The sequence below is a fragment of the Ammodytes marinus genome (genome assembly GCF_949987685.1).
Source record: "Ammodytes marinus genome assembly, chromosome: 14".
NCBI lineage: Eukaryota > Metazoa > Chordata > Actinopteri > Uranoscopiformes > Ammodytidae > Ammodytes > Ammodytes marinus.
Window position 1 is genome coordinate 22,761,062 of NC_137218.1, and position 20,435 is coordinate 22,781,496.

General features: G+C 38.9%; 2 protein-coding genes across 7 annotated transcripts; both read left to right on the forward strand.

Annotated features, from left to right (window-relative positions):
- Window positions 1-892: 892 nt before the first annotated feature.
- LOC307261083 (uncharacterized protein) lies at window positions 893-7,277 on the forward strand. Its single transcript, XM_080041524.1, has 13 exons — window positions 893-1,101; window positions 2,424-2,595; window positions 3,329-3,509; window positions 3,736-3,784; window positions 4,097-4,427; window positions 4,532-4,638; window positions 4,752-4,785; window positions 4,925-4,961; window positions 5,266-5,308; window positions 5,460-5,534; window positions 6,063-6,117; window positions 6,549-6,606; window positions 6,724-7,277. Exons 1-13 carry the CDS (start codon window positions 1,097-1,099, stop codon window positions 6,771-6,773), a joined length of 1,197 nt encoding a protein of 398 aa, XP_079897650.1. The 5' UTR covers window positions 893-1,096; the 3' UTR covers window positions 6,774-7,277.
- A 946-nt stretch (window positions 7,278-8,223) lies between these two features.
- LOC307261111 (RAC-beta serine/threonine-protein kinase-like) lies at window positions 8,224-18,537 on the forward strand. Of its 6 annotated transcripts, none has more exons than XM_080041567.1 (14): window positions 8,224-8,334; window positions 9,612-9,771; window positions 9,981-10,109; window positions 10,692-10,803; window positions 11,010-11,160; window positions 11,825-11,956; window positions 12,358-12,423; window positions 12,960-13,028; window positions 13,168-13,290; window positions 13,978-14,106; window positions 14,481-14,695; window positions 14,790-14,877; window positions 15,672-15,774; window positions 16,175-18,537. In XM_080041567.1, exons 2-14 carry the CDS (start codon window positions 9,726-9,728, stop codon window positions 16,252-16,254), a joined length of 1,443 nt encoding a protein of 480 aa, XP_079897693.1. In that variant the 5' UTR covers window positions 8,224-8,334; window positions 9,612-9,725; the 3' UTR covers window positions 16,255-18,537. The 6 variants fall into 6 exon arrangements, with proteins under 6 accessions (XP_079897693.1, XP_079897690.1, XP_079897688.1 ...); XM_080041564.1 differs by having other exon boundaries at window positions 8,255-8,355; window positions 9,609-9,771; XM_080041562.1 differs by having other exon boundaries at window positions 8,256-8,334; window positions 9,609-9,771.
- Window positions 18,538-20,435: the final 1,898 nt, after the last annotated feature.

A 20,435-nucleotide genomic window follows, 5' to 3' on the forward strand; every position in this document is an offset into this window, starting at 1 on the left:
AACAGTCGATTTGACAAGATAAACGCCACCACATCTGTGATTTCCCATTGAATATAACTAGGCAAAACACAACAACTTGATGACTGATTACATTTTCTGCATGATGCATCCATAAGAATCATCAAACGTAAGCTATTTTAATATTTGGTACTTCCCTCTATTTGGGATGACTTAGAACATTTTGACATGGCTTCCGTTAACCTCACTATCCCTTTCATACTTCAAATGCACATTTACTATGTACAGTATGACTACTAACTGCACCGATTGTTACTACTTCTATACAATTTTAACATGTTTAGAATGACTTAATATTCTGCTGCATAATACAGCCGATAAAGTTATTAAAACAGAACAGTTATAACTGCTTGCTTTGAACCATGAAATACATTAACACCTGGTAACCAGCTAGTCTACCGTGCAAAACTGTATTTTGTAGATAAGCACCGCAGTGATGCTGCCAGGCCAGCACTTTATCTGAAGTAGTCAAAATACTACAAGTGTTGTGATTCTCCCAACACACACACACACACACACACACACACACACACACACACACACACACACACACACACACACACACACACACACACACACACACACACACACACACACACACACACACACACACACAGACATAGACATAGACATAGATAGACAGACAGACAGACTTGCATGCAGTCTGGCACCCCTCGTTCGAAAAACTATCACCCCTCCCCAAATAAACAGAAGAGTATGACGGTATAAGCAGTAAGCAGACAGAAATCATTGCTATGCCACAGAGGGACAGAAAAAGAGATGAGGGGCGATCTGAAAATGACTATTTAAAAGAAGGAGTGAACGAGACGACAACAGGAAGAGAGAGAAAAAACCTGTCTAGGAAATGAGAATACAAAGGCAGAAGTGCAAGTGGTTAGTGTGTTAAACAATGTCATGGGAGAGATCGACGAAGGTGTGTAGGCTAGAATGACAGCAGGCTTGATTAAATAGACAACAAGTATACTTAGGAGGGAGGAGGAAAGGATTCAAGTTGATAAGAAGTGGGTGATTGTTACAAAGGGAGTGACACTTTTGATAGTGCCACTACAACTGAACTATGGGGTAAGTCGTTTTCTGATTTCTCTAAACAGTTATAATGTTACAGTAATCCACTTAAAAGTAATTTTTTTTCTTCATCATTTTCAATGTCACATACATATGAATAACTTAAACAAGTAGAATGGTACAACTCTGCACTTGACTTAGCGGTCCAAATCTGACTACATTTCCTGCTAAAGTTCACAGCAGGTGTTGCATTATAGTTCTCACGCATAAAATGTAAATTTCAGAACTGGAGTTTCTGTATTTGCTGTGGACTGAAGATACACTTAAATCTAAGAAAAGGGTTAATGATTTTGATAAGTTAGTATGTATTACTGGTGAATTAAGGCAAACCATATTAGGCAGCACTGAACTGAACACAGGAAGTGGTCAAAACATGAACCTTTTTGACAGGAAGTATAGATTTCCCACAGACCACAGACTGTGAAACAAGTAGACTGACAATAACTCGGTGTCACAATGCCTCAGAGAGCTCTAGAGTATAGAGCATAGAAATAGATTTCTGCAGTACTATTGAAATTCTTAATCTATTTACTATTTACTTACTTTTACCTGAAAACATTCATGCCGTTGCTAATGTAAATACAACCCCAGTGATAGTACGATTAAGTTATCCACAAAATGTACTGTAAATTCTTTTATAAATGCACTTTTCATTTTGCTGGTTCAGATTTGACATACAAAACACATTACCATCATACAGGACCTAAATGAAATACAGCCAAAATATGACTAAATCAGGAATTATCTGAAAGTAAGAATTCCCCGCAATGGGGCTAAATATAAAAATTCGACTTCCTCTTTCTTCTGTTTCAGTTTTTTTTATTTATTTGCATTTGTATAGCCCAAAATCACAAATACATTTGTCTCAGTGGGCTTTACATTTCATATAATATGATACAATATGATACAATATGATACAATATGACACCCTGCCCTTACACCCTTAGCTCGGCTGATAAAAATGTCCCAGTAAAAAACTGTTTTCTGGTGATAGAGTGCTGTAGATCAGGCCATTCATCCATCTCAACATGCTTTTCCCGAGTTTATCCCAGCAGCACGCTTGAGTGGAAGGCAGAGTCCACCATGGAAGAGTGACCAAAAACCTTTTGTTGGATGCTGTGCAGGAACACAATTGACAAAAAAAACTTGGCTCTTAATATGAATACTTAGGGGTTGCCGCTTTAAAACCAGATGTCCATATCTAAACTACCACTACACTACATCTCACACAACATATTCATTGTGCTGCTCTGCTCTTCATTTCAACCTTATGGTCTTCTATGGTCTTATGCATGTTGTCCTCTTTCCTATACCAACAGTGAGTCCAGTATCTGCCAGGTGAGGGCGACAGTCATGCTGTATGATGACGCAAACAAGCGCTGGGTGCCGGCTGGATCTGAAACTCCTTCATTAAGTCGTGTTCAGATCTATCACAACCCTGCAGCTAAAACCTTCAGAGTGGTGGGCCGCAAACTGCAGGCCGACCAGCAGGTACACACACACACACACACACACACACACACACGCACACACGCACGCACACACACACACACGCACACACACACACACACACACACACACACACACACACACACACATACAGACAAACGCGTGTTCTGCTTTAACATACAGCACCGTCTCTCTGGTTAGAGAGCACACACCAAAATGTGTGAATATCTAATATCTGTCTGTAGTTCACTTCCTCTGAAACACTATAGAATGATTAACCCAACAATGGTGTTTGGAAGTATTCACTGAACAGATTTCCAGTCTGCTAACCCTATTCTTACCAGCAGAGGTTTGCTTCATAATGTTGTGCAGTTAAAATTCCAAGAACAGTTGGAATTTTACAATAGAAGATTATTCTCACTTCATTTCTGCTTTTCACGAGCATTGTATGCTGTTCAAACTACACCGATATATACAGATGTGAATGATAACCACCCATACACCATATATTACATACACCTTACAATCTGATGCATGAATACAGGCAAAATATGACCTCCTAAATGATCAAATTTTCGATTATAACTCACAGAATTGCACTGAATTGTAAAGGTGTTCATGACATTATATGACATCACCCTAGCCTGGCACTACCTTGGCACCGCCCACCTACCTACTTCCGCTCAATTTTCATTTCCCTTCAGTAGTCACATCTCCCCTCAGGTCTCTCAAATCCTCAATACAGTCACTAACATGTTCCTCCTGTCCATGCCAGTTGGTGATCAACTGTCCCATTATCAAAGGGATGAAGTATAATCAAGCCACGCCAAACTTCCACCAATGGCGGGATCCAAAACAGGTTTGGGGGCTGAACTTTGGCAGTAAAGACGATGCTGCTCTTTTCGCCACCTCCATGACACATGCATTAGAGACTCTCAATGCACCGGCAGGCGCAGGTAAACACAGCTATGAAACAGAACTCATTTGATCCAGTTCAGACAGTGTAGCTGCTTCTGTGGTACTCATTATGTGATCCTTTAATGGTGCCATCTTCAGTAAAAGTCTGTATCAGTTATGTCTTTCAAAAGTTAACAGCATTACAACTGATCTCAATTTTTAAATAGTCTTGATTTTGAAGAGCACACACTTGCCATTTTCACCCCAGAACAATGTTTTACTCAGGCCCAGCTCAGAGTGGACCCAATGCACAGGAGCTGGAACGGCAGAAAATGTACGGCTATTTATTTTCATTGTTGAATGCTGCCTTGATTTTCTTTATTCTTTATTTAATTTTAATTTTAAAAAAAACTTAAATGTAAATGGGAAACAACTTTCAAATTTGAAATTTGGGTTCTTGCTAGAAACTGTTTCCATGGTATTGTATTTTATCACAGGTGGAGGCATAGTTCTATATAGCGTTGGTTATGAGGGGGCGTAAATCTGCCTGGGGTTTTTGAACTAAGGTTTTCAGACTTTGATAGTTTTAGGGTTGTCACAGCCACAATATCCAAAAACTATGAATAATGTGTTGTTCTGTGTTTAGACTGGAGCGTCAGAAGTCGGAACAGGAGAAGGAGCGTCTGGAGAGAGAGAGGCAGGCCTCCACACCTGCCCCTCAGCCTCCTGCTGCTCCTCCTGCCCCTCCTGCCCCTCCTGCCCCTCCTGCCCCACCAGCTCCACCACCACCTCCAGGCCCCCCTCCTCCTTCCTCTGGCCCGTGCCCCCCTGGACCCCCTCCTCCTGGGGGCATACCACCTCCGCCACCCCCTCCGCCCTCTGGAGGAGGAGGAGGTGGTGGTGGAGGAGGACAGTCAGCGGGAAACGATCTGGCTGCAGCTCTGGCAGGGGCTAAACTACGTAAAAGAGCCCCGCAGGTATGGTGCAGCATGTGTCCGCATGTTCTTCTTTGTGTGCTCCTCCAAACCAATACCCCTGATTCCTTTAAACATAGTGACTCAAGGTGTTTTTGTGTATCTAGGATGAGGGAGCAGCAGCCCCAGCCGCCAAACCAGCATCCTCATCAGATGGAGGGGGAGGTGGAGGAGCTGGTCTAATGGGAGAAATGAGTGCCATCCTTGCTAGAAGGTAAATTATAAATTAATAAGTAATGTTACTTAAGAGACATATGAGACAGATATCTACAGCATATTGATGTGATAAGGACTTCTTAATGTCTATTATATGACTATGTTTAATAGGAGGAAAGCTTCTGACCTCCCTGCTGCGAAAAAGGTATGTAAGTCTCCTGTCAGATATTATTACTATATGTTTGGATGATCCTCGTCCTTATTCTGTAATATCTGTAGAATGAGCAGCAGATTTTAAGATATGAAAAGGATGATAACTCTAGAATGTCTTTACATGACTTCAGGAGGACACTGACAACTCAACGTCCTCAGGGCCAGGAGGTGAGTTATGTCACTTTCACTGGGTTAGCCTCTTCTCATTGGATAAAGAAACAAGGTTTTGATAATAACAAGGAAACGGAAATGTGCTACTTAACTGTTTGACAACAACCAAAACATAAGCTTAATGTTAGAATAATATATGCCTCACACTATATATTACCATAACTTATTTAGTTACATCACGGCATATCATTGTATATGATGATTTGAAATAAATGTAATGCCATAATGTTATGTAAACAAATAAGTATTTATCTTACTGTATTTATGTACTGTAATAATACATAAACTCATATTTCACCAGAAATCAATGGAAGGCCCAAGGAAAAAGCTGCCACTATGCCAAGGTAAACGCCTGATCCATCAAGCCTTCACTATCCATATGCATGATCATTACAAACATTACATTCCTTACATGCATCTATTTACTGCTGAATTCAAATCTCCCATTTTAACCATTCATACAAATTTCATAAACACATCATGTTTTTGCCACAGGCCCAAGCCCTCAAACAACCATCAAGGGGGCTGCAGCCCAAGTCCCACCACTTCTACATCCTCCCCGCTGTCCAGGTATCAGTCTTCCCTTTGTCCACACCTGCCACCAAGACCTTTCACCTATTCCAAGATTTTGCTTCTTAGTTCTCTCTGCTATGAGATGTGTGGCAGTTGGTCATATGATTTGTGAGTCAGTCTGAAATAAACTTAAAAAACTCTGTATGCTGCGCTGCCCACAGTTTGAGCCAGTGAGATGAGCTGAACTGCTGTTTGTTGGTAGTGGTGTGCTGCTTGCAAACAACAAGCGACATCAAATAAAGCACTTTGCGTGTTGGTGGTTTCTGTCTGAGGTCATAACTATAATAATAGACAATACTTGTTCCGAAGCTGGTGACCTTCAGTCTTCTGTTTCACTGCAAAGTGTTAGCATGACAAAAACGCCACTAGATGAAAATCAGAGCATTATCTTTGGCCTACAAGTGCTTTTGTCATTGTAGTTTGAAACAAAGTGCTCATTCTCATGGCCAGCTCTCTTGGAAAATAATGAATTGATCTAAATGAGCCTGTGTTGGCTATGGGTTAACATGGATCTTTTTGACTTAGGTTGAAGATGGCGAAAAGGGGCTCAGAAGATATTGATATGGAACAATTCAAACAGGTTGGTTCTTTGATCTCTATTTGAATGTATACTGCAAATGTACTAATAACATAAAACTCTTAACTTTTACTTTTATCCATTGTAAAAAAGAAAACGATAACTACACCATAACTATATTTAGAAAAAACTTAATTTCCTGGATGCTGCACAGGATATGTTGTAACTTTTGTTTATACTGAACAGAGATGCTAAAAACAATGTTATGATGTAAGATTCTGCATTTCTTTCCCAATCTATAGTGATATGCAAACACAAGGGAGTCATGTCAGTACAACATACTGCAGCCGCAAAGTCAAACTTTACTGTCTTGGAATTTAATATTGAGCCAAGTTATAACAATGGAGCTTTAAGGCTGACATGCTGAGTTATTTTAACTATATTTAGGATTTGTCAAGTAGAACTTATCGTATTGTATCTGTGTGTGTTCGAAGGACATTCTTGAGGAAGTGAAAAAAGAACTTCAAAAAGTAAAGGACGAGATTATCAAAGGTGAGTTCTAACTTGAATAATGCCTGTTGTCATTAAGCTTAATTTAAAAAGCTATACAGTGAATCTGTGCTCTGTACATATTAACAGTGGTTTCATACTTGTGTTTTTCTCCTCCAGCAATGATCCAGGAGCTCCACACCGCTCAGCCACAGGGTGAAGACTCCTGAAAGCCTGAACGAGGATGAAAGAATAGATCAAGAGAATAATGAATGGATGTGAATGTTTTATTGTGCAAGTCTCAGGAAATTTTCATATTTTTAGCCAAAAGAACTTGTGTTATTTTTCAAAAGTCAAAATATCCATTGCCAAATGTATTTGTCTGTTTTTTTTTTGTTTTATCATTGTGTCACATTACATTACATTACATGTCATTTAGCAGACGCTTTTATCCAAAGCGACTTACAACTGGAGCACACATTCATACACCGATAGCAGCAGCTACCACGCAGGGTGCTGGCTAACTATCGGGAGCAATTTAGAGTTCAGTGTCTTTCCCAGGGACACTTTTGTGGCAGGGAGATGGGGGATCGAACCAACGACCCTAACATCTACAAAAAATGTTGATAAGTATGACTCGAATAGGCTTCTGTATCTGTTTGCAATGGAAACAGAGTGAAATAAATAATTTGAAAGGTTGGTGTTCATGCTGACATGATCAAATTCTGCTAATTAAACAACGCCTTTTGGAAAAAATTGCTTCTGCTTCCTGGTTTCCTCTTTCAAATGCAGTTAGTGAGATGTTGGAGAAAGGAATAATCCGTTGACATGAAGAAATAAGGTGAAACATTATTCCTCAAGCTGAAAAATGAGTCTGTGTCCAGTGATGTAAAGAGTAGGTCTGAAGTGAAAACCATACTTGTGTAAGAGTAGAGATACCTTACTCTAAACTATTTACGTATCAAGAGTATTTGTATAAGTATAATCAGGAAAATGTACTTAAAGTATTAAAATAATAAGTGACTGTTCCACTATTATACTATATATTAGCTATTAATTTAAAAGCAGTGTTTGTAACTGGAAATAAACAGTAAATACATGTTTTTTAATTGTTGATTTAAGTATTATTATTTATTAATTCATAGATTGATTATTTGCTGGTAAAAATCACAACGATTATAAGGAAGCAGCAGATTCTCAGTATGAGAAATTGGAACCATGACATGTTGGGCATATTTGCATTAAAACTTACTATTATCAAGATAGTCACTAGAAAATAATGAATCGATTTATCGACTAGTTTCATGTGTGCTTGAAGGCCTTGTTGGAAAAATATGCAATATTTCATAATTAAACTCTTCATATGTTTTGTTTGCAGAAATCTTAATTTCATAAAGTAGGCTAACTAACCAAAAACATCAGATAGGCCTAAATGTAGTTGAATAAAAAGTAAAATATTTCCCACTAAAAGTAGTAGTAAGTAGTAAAAGTAGGCTATAGTAGTATGAAAATAAAATGCTCAAGTAAAGTAAAAGAGACTCAAACTTCGACTGCACAGTTAGTTACATTTCACCACTGACCGTGACTGTGTGCCGTAAACCAGTTATGTAAGTAGGCCTACACCATGGACCTACACAGATGGGTCCTCGCTTCGTTGCCTGCAGGCGGCAGTATGGGTCCAGAGAAGTAGCGGCCATATAATACCAAGAAGAAGAGAGTCCATGGTGTTTTCCTGGGTGGATGGCCTGCACTGGATCTAGCCTGTCAAAACTGCTTTGAAACGAGAGCAACGTATGTGAAAGTCAGTGAAATGTGCGTTAAATCTTGTCGGTACATAATCAAACGTAAAATAAATGTATTTATGAGATACATTTAGGGAGTTTGTAACTCAAAGCTAACAATAACAATTACTTCACTACCTCGCTATTAGCAAGGCTACATTAGTAGCCTACAAGCTAAAGTAAAACAGTGTTTACTAATAATAAACAAACATTTCCAACTTGTGCTGGACAAGCCTTTGTTAGTAACATAACGGTAGACTGGCAAACTGTCTTGAAAGTATTCTAGGAAATGCGTAAGTGCTATTCTTTTTGTTTGTTTTTTGTCTGTAAATTACTAACTTAAAATGTGACATTAAGCTGTAGCGTTCATTAGCAAAGTTACTGTGTAGCTAACTAAGACATGTAGCTAAGTTGTTTGAAATTCTAAAGTATTTAAATGGGGTTGCTTTGGGTCAGGCGTATAGTAAATAAAGGTTAGATTGATTGTCAGATGTTGGTTGGGAAATCAACAAGATTAGCATTTCCCAATCGAATCTCCCGTGAACGGTTCGTTGAAATTTAACTTATCACAGTTAGCACACAGCTAACTACTGCTAACTGCAACAACAACAACTACAATAGTTAAGTTAACAATTGTTTTATCAATACTGTAATTTCATTGGTTAGTGTTAATTTTGGTGTGATCTTATATTCCTTATCTATATTTTTCTTATCTTCTGCAAGCGGCATACCGAATGATCTGTAATATCAATAATAGCTCATATTGAAGTTATAAGCCGATGCGTTAAATTTATACCGACACGAAATGTGAGCCATGATACCTATCGAGAAGTGAGTTATTTATTACACGTGCATCTGATTTATGATGATAATAATGTGCAGAATTGTATTATTATGTGTATGAACCGCTTATGATTAGATTATTGACGTGATCATAAGTCCATAGGAGTGGACAGCAGAGGAGCGAGATAACTAAAACTAAAAGAACATTACAATATTTCAAATATCTTCAATGTGACGATTTGCCGTCTGTATGTGTAAGTAAGAACAGCCATTAATATATCTGATCTTGTGTTTTTATTACATCAGCTTTTAAATTATTTTTGAAACTTTTCTTACGAGTTAAATTCAAACTTTACTAACAACTATTGACTGTTGGGTTAGAAATAATATAGCGAAAGTAGCTACTGGTGACAGTCTTAACTACTTTGTTATTATTATTATTATTATTATTACATTTTTTTTTAATGGTCCTATTTTCTTTGTGCTACTTGTTTCATACAGCAGGTCCTGTTCAGATTTGATAACTACAGCTGAGAGTTGAGCGGGCCTACGGAGAAATCCAATTTTCCCCTCCCCAACCTCCTGTTCCTGACCCTCTCTGAAATCAAATCTTTCACCATGAATGAAGTTAATGTGGTCAGAGAGGGCTGGCTCCACAAAAGAGGTAAGGAGCATGAGGACCAGTCTGGTGTTGTAATTTTGAATCAGTGCAAGAACACTTTGGCATTACTACAAGTTTTATAAGTGGAAACCCATTGCCCTCAATTTGACCAAGATCTGAAATACAAAAAAAACTCTCTATGTGAATCAGATTGATCCACAGGTGACAGCTGCTCCTCTTGATTGAGTTTATACTCTTCTTTCTGATTTCAGGTGAATATATAAAGACGTGGAGGCCCAGGTATTTCATCCTGAAGAGTGACGGTTCCTTTATTGGATACAAAGAGAAGCCCGATCTCAATGACCAGACCTCACCACCACTCAACAACTTCTCAGTGGCAGGTCAGTTCCCCAACATGGTGAAACAGTCTTTGAACCATGGCCTTTTCCGGATAACCGTTGCCTTCTAATTCTTAACTACACTTTTTTTTTAAACTTTGTTTTATTTGACATGTACTGCGTGCATATGAATGACTTTTTAATGAAATGGAAACATGTGAAATATGTTGTTCTGTGGGCAGAACGCAATCATTAAACGCATTGAAAATACAATCCACAATAAAAGCATTACAGATGCAGATAGACAGACAGCCTCTGCACTACACAGAGAAGAAACACAAAATATTACTCTTAGGACACATAAAATCAACAATAGCATGACAACAATACACTATTTTTATTATTAAGCTTAGTAAAGTGTGGTTATTATGTACAGAGCATGACGAGCAGGGGCAGCTCTCACACTAACGAAGCATAATATAAACAAAACAATGACCAATAAGAGAACAAAAAACTTTAAAACACCTACTTCTTCTAGTGTTCTAAAACTATCAGTTGGATGTTTATCATTTTAGAAAACACGTCCCCATTATTTAAACCTTCAGGACCTTCCTGTAAAAACAAAACTTTCTGCGTTTTTCACAGAATGCCAGTTGATGAAGACTGAAAGACCCAAGCCCAACACATTTGTCATCCGTTGCCTCCAGTGGACCACCGTCATTGAACGCACGTTCCACGTGGAAAACAATGAGGAGAGGTAAGAACAGGGTTAAATATTATGCCAAGCACGCTGCCATTTTGACACTAGCCTTCTCATGTTGTCAAAACTATTCAGCAAACGTGTGTAAAGTATTTTTTGTAAAATGGCGTGCAGTGGCCTTTGTGTGTAACTGACTCTCCAAAATTTGGTGTATTTTGTTTTGATGGAGCGCCTGACAAGTAATGTCATTTTTTGCTTCTTAGAGAGGAGTGGATGCGGGCAATCCAGTCCGTGGCAAATAGTTTGAAGATGAGGGAACATGAGGATGAGGAACCCATGGATGTGTTCAGCTCCCCGAGTGAAAGCAGTTTGGAGGAGATGGAAGTGGCCATGTCCAAGAACGTCCCCAAAGTGGTGAGAGGATCGGTTGTTGGCTTTCACACAGGGTTTGAAGTCCCTCTGATAGACTTCAGTAGACATGATATATTTATCGGTGTCAGTAGTAGTAGTAGAGGACCCAGAGAAATGTATTACTATATGATATACTACCACAAATGTATTAAAGTCATCGCAGCAGGTTAATGGAATGAGTTTTAAAGTACATTAGATGCCAAATACATGTCTTTCTACTGCAAAGAAGAAGAAGAAGACATACTTTATTAATTCCCTGGGGAAAATGTTTCACTCTGTTATTAAACACATTATACACACACAGGCCCTAAATACAGACATGCCACTACCAGTCCACATTCCAAGTTTGGTCCTTACTGGACTAGAACCATCAACCTTCCAGTCTCTCTAACCCAAGTCCCAACAGTCCTGAGTTAATTTTGTTTTTTATTAGCAATGACAACTTGTTAAAGTCCAATTTAACAAAACACTTATTGCTAAGACTTGGAGGCGGTATCAGTGAACTTTGCAAACAACTCAATCATACACATTTAATTTTCCTAAAAGGTGTTCTTAATACATTAGAAAGCATCTATATTAAATGAGTTATATAAATGAGCTGATTTTCATTTTAGATGAGTCGACTTCCTAATGAATTCTCACACTTTGGTCTTTGTACATGTTACAGAATATGAGTGACTTTGAGTACCTGAAGCTGCTTGGGAAGGGGACGTTTGGGAAGGTGATTCTGGTCAAAGAGAAGTCCACTGGAGTACATTATGCCATGAAAATACTGCGCAAAGAGGTCATCATAGCCAAGGTAAGTACAGTGTGTATGGGTGTACTCTGTTCTAGCTATTGTAGTCCCACAGCTTAGAGAGGGACTTCATAACTTCATATCATGAGAGAAGGGGGGCCACTAGAGTGCAGCAGACCCTAAGCATAGTACAAACTGCCTCTTTACAATATGGCAATTGATTGTCACAACCACATTCTTTTTGTATTTTTGTTCAAATGTATTAACCATTTAGGAAGATGTTTAGATTGTTTTAGGGTTTTTTAATTAAAAGAAAGATCAATCAAGAAGTCAATCAATCCGTTTTGTTTATAGTTTCCCCATGCAGCATGGTCCCAGTACACTTTATAATTGAAAATAATTAAGGCTCTACATTTGGTATTGCATGTGTTCAATGTCTCTGACAATAATATGCTTGTTTGCAGGATGAGGTGGCCCACACGGTTACAGAGAGCCGAGTGTTACAAAACACACGGCATCCCTTCCTCACGGTGAGAACATTTACAAATGACCTACTTTATGGCACAGATTAACAGGAGCTCTGTTAGTAAATGTAGCACAGTCTAAGATACAGCAACCAGCACAGTTGTTTATGAACCAAATATCCCTCAGGTAAGTCTGAAAGCTTTTAGAGCTGAGCCCCTATCAATCACGAATGACAGACCTTGCCAGCATGGATGGTGCACTGTTTGCACCCGGTGTCTTTTCGCCACACTTGTTTATACTGTGGCTTTAGCGCTGTCAGTTCACCACTTTAAATATCACAACAACTATTGGATGGACTGCCAGGAAATTTGGCAAACACATTCATGTCACAGACAGGATGAATTGTTATAACTTTATTGAAAACCTGCTAAACTAATGACAGAATTAGGCTGAGGAGATTGTCATTGTCTTGTTTCATAACTGTATCTGTGGTCCTTGCCTTTTATGTTTCGAATTTCTTTCATTTAACATTATTGAATAATTTTTTATCAATACACTTGTGTGAAAGCTTTTTTCTAATGTGATCATTTTCTTCCTGCAGACACTGAAATATGCCTTCCAAACCCACGATCGACTCTGTTTTGTAATGGAATATGCCAACGGAGGCGAGGTGAGACCTCACATAGACATGCCACAGTCACATGGACACACTGTCACTTTTTGTCAACAGCTTTGCCGTGCACATGCCAACAGATCTTTCCAACACGTGTTGTGATGTGTTTGACTCCATCTGTTCTCCCCTCTCTCAGCTCTTCTTCCATCTCTCAAGAGAACGAGTGTTCACAGAAGACCGGGCGCGATTCTACGGTGCCGAAATTGTATCAGCGCTGGAGTATCTGCATTCAAATGACGTTGTGTACCGCGATCTTAAGGTGATAACTCTCAATATCCATTAGTTCTGAAATAAACATAATCTATACAGTATATATCATGACTTCAGAGAAGATGATGTGATGCTTTTTTTTTTTTTTTACCATGACATGTTTTATTTGAATAAAGTAGATGTCTTCAGTTCAATAGAATATAGTTTTTCATTTCAGTCTTTATTGATATCAAATCAAGCTGAATTTCCACTTGCAATTTTATTGTTACTCTCTTATCTTTGAATCTGGAATATGGTCAGTATTCAAGTTGAACGTAGTTAAAAAGTAATTTTCAGGATTTAAAAATCAATTAATGTCCCTAATAAAAGCCAGCCTTTTTTCAAAAATATTTTTAAATATGCATTCCATACAATGGCATGACACAATTAATCCTTTGTACATTGTATTGGCCAGATTTGGTTCTTTCCCTGATCAACCCTTGACTATGAGCAGCCACACAATGCATAATGCTCCTTTGTTGCCCCATATAGTAGATAATAACTCAACAAGCAACCCAAAATAACTCACTGTTGAGATTACGACGTTCAAACTTTACTAAGCTGATTATGTTTTCATTCACATGGAATATCACATACATTCCTGTCTTTTTTCTGACCTTATTAACTCTTAAGCACAGAATGTTATCCATGATTGTAAAGCTCAGATCTCATGTGTATGTTATCGTACTCTTTTCAGCTGGAGAATCTGATGCTGGACAAAGACGGCCACGTCAAAATCACCGATTTTGGCCTTTGTAAGGAGGGCATTACTCCTGACGCTACAATGAAAACCTTCTGTGGAACACCTGAATATCTGGCACCTGAGGTAAGGCAATGCAACAGGGACATAGGTTTAAAGGGTTTTGACATCTACACAAGAAATGAGCCAAAATCCATTTCCCCACACACTAAGTTTGTTGGAAAGTCTGCTCATTCACTTGCATTTATTCTTATTTAAAAATGAGAGAGAAATTATGTCATGCTTAGACCAAAGTTGTACAGCTATATATACATATTTGGGCTCTGCTCGGACAAGGCTATTTCACTGCTCATTCAAAACTGAATGAAAAAACAGATATAGTTAGGCCAATGAACAGTGCAGTTAAGCGCGGTGTGCCAAATATAAATGCTCAGGGCTGCCAATTCAAAGTCACCTTTCCCTCTCAATATTGAAAAATCTTAATCATGTTTTTTCCTCAGGTCCTTGAAGACAATGACTACGGCCGGGCGGTGGACTGGTGGGGTCTGGGCGTGGTCATGTACGAGATGATGTGCGGCCGTCTGCCTTTCTACAACCAGGACCATGAGCGTTTGTTTGAGCTCATCCTAATGGAGGAGATCCGCTTCCCTAGGAACCTGTCGCCCGAAGCCAAGTCCCTGCTTGCTGGCCTGCTCAAGAAGGACCCCAAACAAAGGTATTTTAATGGGAACGTTCCTGTGTGTGTGTGTGTATTCCTGTTTTGGAAATACCTACTTTATTCTCACGAGATCTCGTTTGGAACTTAACAGGTTAGGTGGAGGTGCCGAAGATGCCAAAGAAGTAATGAGTCACAAATTTTTCGTCACCATCGACTGGCAGGATGTGGTATTGAGGAAGGTAAGGCATCGACAGGCTAGAGGAAGTGAAAAACTGAGCTTGTCTTAGTCACTGATACTGTACACAGGATGTTCTTCCTCGCGTTTGAGTCAATCTGTGATTTCAGACACGTTCATAAAACAATATAAACTATACGTTTTCTCTACCACATTGTATGATGTGTTTTTCAGACATGTTTCTCTATAGCTGAATGGACAAATATTGACCTCCAAAAACATTACGACTTTTCAATTCTTAATTCATAATTAGCAATTGGTTATTGTTGTCTTTGTGTAAACTGATGATGGCAATAATTCATTCTTTATGAAAACCTAATGAAAGAAAGGCACTACTACGCAGTTCCCACTCTGAGAGCTTGTACTTGCTTTTTGCAACATGTTAGCATGCGCATGTTGGCTACCCTGAGTATCCTTAATTCCAAAGCCTTGTTTGTGGCCAGAAGACAATAGTAGTGGAAAGTTTTCAAGAGATACTAATCGAGAATAGATTGTTCACTTTTGCCATCACTGATCTGCACTTTGACAACATAGTAATCTCACTGAGTGTAGCAATGCTAAAATATATTTGAAGTTGTGAAAAATTAAATGTTCTAAAGTTATCAGTAAGGAATGATCTGGTCCTGATCTGCCCCCTAGTGGATATATTTTTAATTGTTCAGTTCTGCACACAGTACATGGGTAGTATGTGAACAATGCCACTGATGACACAGACCCTTGTCTACATGAAGTACTGGTGTAAATACAGTGTGATCCCAATGTGTCCAGTTTACCAACCTTCTCCCCTTCCTGCTTCAGCTCACCCCACTCTTCAGACCGCAAGTGACATCAGAGACGGACACACGGTACTTTGATGAGGAGTTCACTGCGCAGACCATCACACTCACTCCTCCGGACAAGTGTAAGTATCCTCTGACATGTATAGCTTTCAGGTCCCCGTTACCCCTTTAACACTTGTCAGTTTTGGGGGCCAGTTAGGAGCCAATGCCCAAATCCTTTTGCTTTACCACTGTGAGGAAAAACTGCTGCCAGAGCGGAACCAACTCTTTGCTTGTCGGAACCTGGGAACCGCTTAAGTCAGAGGCCGGGTGCTGGATTATCGATACTATACCAACTAAAACATTGTGGCTGCCATATTTCAAAACACAGCGAGACGTAATCAATCAACAAGCATCGCAAATACGCTGAATAAGTCCTGTTTGACTAACAAAGAAAAGCCAGATGCAAAACCTGTCAAAATACCATGTAACCAAATTTCTATTTGTCCCGGCTGGATAATGACAACTGTCTTCTTCTTACAGATAACAATCTGGACTGCGACGACTCTGGCCAGCAAGCCCACTTCCCCCAGTTCTCCTACTCTGCTAGCATTAGAGAGTGAAATCATCTCTGCCACACACACAAACAAACAAACAAACAAACACACATGAGGCATGAACACCTTGGCCACAGCCCTTATTCAGCTATAGAATGACCACAACCTCCATCTTTAATGAGGTTTAGGTTCCGTCGGGATCTGAGTAGATCTATATAAAAGTCCACCGTACTACGGACAAAAGCCTGGCCACACTGGCTGTACTGTATCAAACTGGACTTCAGTACCTCACATAGTCATCAGCACAACTCAACAACACAATCAGGACTATGTCTGTAGCACCTTCAGATGGCCTACTATTGCTGCTTTATCATTTTTAACACTGTCCTTTTTTATGGTCTTATGAGAAGCCATACAGTTCCTTCATGAAGTTTCCAAGTGCTCTTCTTCAGAACCAGCTGTTACCTCTGGTGATAGGTAGGTTTCTATTTGAGGGAGGAAGAAGTGTGGCAATTTGTGAGCAGTTTTTTTTTTTCTGTAAGGTGTGTGTGTGGAATGCTTTTTTTTTCCTTTTTTTTTTTTTTTTAGAAAATGCGGTCATCAAATCCAAACTGTACGTCATCAGTTTAGTCAGTATGTCTGTAACAGCATGAGGTTTAGCGTGTCTTAATACAACGCTTTTTTCCCGTTATCTATCAACAGCTGAATTGATAACACATGATGATCAAAGTGTCTCCGTGGAGAAAAGCTTTGATACAAGTGAAACGTGGGGTTTCAGAGAGAGAAGCTGTCCTTTTTTAAACTGTATGCAATGAAAACAAATCAGTTGTAAATGAGCTTAATCTCACCTCAGAATGTGATCTTTGTAAACAGGTCTGTCAATTGCGAAGCAGCAATTAATGGGAATTGGGAAATACCTTAATGCACAAGGTGTATATGTTATTTTGGAAAACAAGGTGTTCTTTCTTGATCGTCAAAATATACATCAGCCATGTGATTTGAGAGGCTTCATAAGCACTTAGTGATTTAAAGCAGACCTCTTTTCTTTCTCTCTCAGATGGACATGTTCATAATGTAGGTGAAAGCCTCCTGGATTGGTGTGATTCTTGCTGGGTTTTTTAACACCAAAATGTGTCCATTAGACTAAGTATCAAAACCTCTGAGAATGTGATGCCAAATTTTGGCATGTAATGTCAAGTCAGTTTCTTAATTTTGCTCAATTATTGTGTGAGTTAGTTGTGACACATCAACATATGATAGTTTTAGACAGTTTCATTTTGACAAAATTATTGTATGGCTGCTCGTGTTTAGAAGACATTTAACTTCGTTTCTGTAATATTTTTGTTAAATAAGAAAAAAATGTAAATCCTCCCCAAGTATGAATCAAAAGGTATGGTATTGACATCCGTACTGACACTCAGATGTTGTATTGGCACTACTATTGAAAAAAGGATGACCAGGGCTAACACCGACCAGGGCTAACTGACTTTTTACGACTTTCAAGAAACTTGTTCATATTTAGTATCACCATTTCTTAATAGTTCCTATTCACGCAAACCTATATTATGTCTTTGTATAGGCTTTCTATGAAGGTAGTTTTCCCCCAAATCATAACTAGGCGGCTTATATTTTACCTGCTGGAGACTAAACAAGTTGTGGATGACCGTTAGCACATTGAATCGTTCTCATGGCCATTTTGTATCCGTTATTTTTTTTCTAAATCTTTCCGTTCTTCCAATGTTGCAGTGCATCTGAACTGCTGCTGCCTGTCAATGAATGTGACTGGTTTAATTTGACATGTCTTAGCTGGAGAGCTAAAACAATCATCCAGGGGGCTGCATACATCATGAATATGGTCCATTTTTAAGATTTTGTGTTTTGAGTGCAATGGTAACTTGCAAGGATGTCTTTTTATTATTTCTGATTCTTCCCATCTATTATTAATTGCTGCACAATATTAAATGGTAACCTGGAGAGGGGTGCACCATTAAGATTTGCAATACTGGTTGTTATACTGTACATGAAAATGCACCCAACATTGCATTGGTGCTACACTGTTGAGTGGCTGGTAGCAGCCTCACAGAGCCTTTTACCACATACGCTGTTTTCAACTCATTTCCGTTATGTTTGTTTTTGTTTTGTTTTCTTCTGGTTTTACTTCTTGACTTGCTGTTTTTTTTCCCTCGTCCTTCCTGTAGCCTGAACCTCTGTCACCAATTAAGGACAATTCAGAATGGTTGAAAGAAATGTATGTGTTTTCAGTTACATTATTCTATTCAAATGATTCATTTCTACTTGTCTGTGAATAATAATTCTGAAAGACAATGATCCAATACACGTTTTTAACTGTCTTAATACATCCTCGTGATTCTGTCTTGATTCTTTTCATCCCCCCAGTGGAAGGTGCTGAAGTGCAGTCTTTCTAGTAAGATACAGTATACCAAACACTTGTGAGCATAAAGCATATCAGAGCGGGTAAACAACTGTTTACCTTGCTATGATGTATATATTGTTAGTCCTGCCTTCCATTGCCTCAATTGGCCGGGTTTCCATCTCCAACATTTTAAAAATCACATCAGTTTATTTATGTATCCCAATATCACAAATATTTTAGTTAATGTAGTTTATTAAGATCCCCTTTAGCTTTTGCTTGTCTTAAAAAGTAGCTATCCCTATTATTTCATAACAATATAGCGTAAGATAGATGTCCATCAAAAGTACAGCAAAAACATAGAACATACTGTACATCATAGGTACAACAAAAACATAAACTTAAATACAGAGATTTATTCATACTCAAAACATACCAAAGGCAACACACAATACATCACATAACATTCAACACAAGCTCAAAACCTGTCTTATTACAAACAGTTAGCCATGAAATAATTTCTATTTTCAATAGTTGATAACAAAAAATACCTTAAAATTAATTTACTAAGTCACAAATAATGGATAGATCGCCCAAAGTTAATTTGCAAAGCCATTGCAAATCTTAAAGATCATGAAAAAATATGAATAATCTACTATTCACACTCACTATTTCATTTTCAACACACAGTAATTTGCTTCAGTGGGCTTCACATTCTAAACACAATATGACACCCTCTAGCCTTAGACCCTTAGCTCGACTGAGGAAAAACTCCCAGCAAAAAAACCTTCAACAGGAAAGATTTTTGAAAACTCAGAGAGATTGACATAGGAAGGGGACCACTCTCCCAGGACGGACAGAGATGAAATAGATGTCACGTGTACAATACAGTACAATTGCAAAATCACAAAGGAACACAACCAATGGCAAATACGATGACAGGCAGATAATAACAAATATGAATAATGCAGGAGGACTTCAGATGCTGACCCACGCGTCTCCTCCACCACAGTCCAATCATGATGTGAGGCAACAGAGTCGAGACTCAATGATCCAGCACAGAGATCCTTAGGAGAGAAAATCCTGGAAAATTTTAGAAATGACAGATGTACAATGTGATGGTTGTAACAGAGGGACTGTTTAAATACATTTAGAATCCTTTAAATTTTTCATTAAACCACTGAAGGGTGGAGTCAGCAATTCACAGTGAAGTATATAATAGCCTATTGCAAATTGGCTATAGTGGTGTAAAAGGTTCTTCATGTATTGGGAAAATTGCAAATGGTGTTACAACTGTCCCTTGTTAAGAGCCACATAGGATTGAAGTTTGCGTTTTTTTTTTTTTTGTGGCAGATGTCCAAATATTTATTGTAGTTTTTATTTTCTTCTCTCTCTACATCTCATACTGTGGAGCTGCTGTGTGCTCTGTCTGTCTAGGCCTATTATATACTATCTATGGTCTAGGCACACGGCAGCCTCACGGTGCTTTTGAACCCTGGTCCAGCAGGGAACATGTGCTGCGGGGAGCGACACGCCTCCAGCCGCCTGCCTCACATGTTTCCGCACACATCCGCTCTCTAGTACACTGCGTTCAGGTCCTATGGGGATACGGGAGAACAATGAGAGTCCGAAAACAAAGGACTGTAGTGTCTCTGAACACTGATCAGCTGTTCCTTTGATTATAACACACCGAAACCAGTGTGCTACGCGTTTGCTTGGATGGGGTGGCTACGTGACATTTTGCACTCAAATAAACAAAATGCCTGTTTTCCCTCTGTCCCTTGGATGCGACGTCAGATAACCTCCTGCAGCTTTGGACCCCATGTAGCTGCAACATCTGTAAATCACAGGCTGTGGGTCTATTGATTTGTAGCCT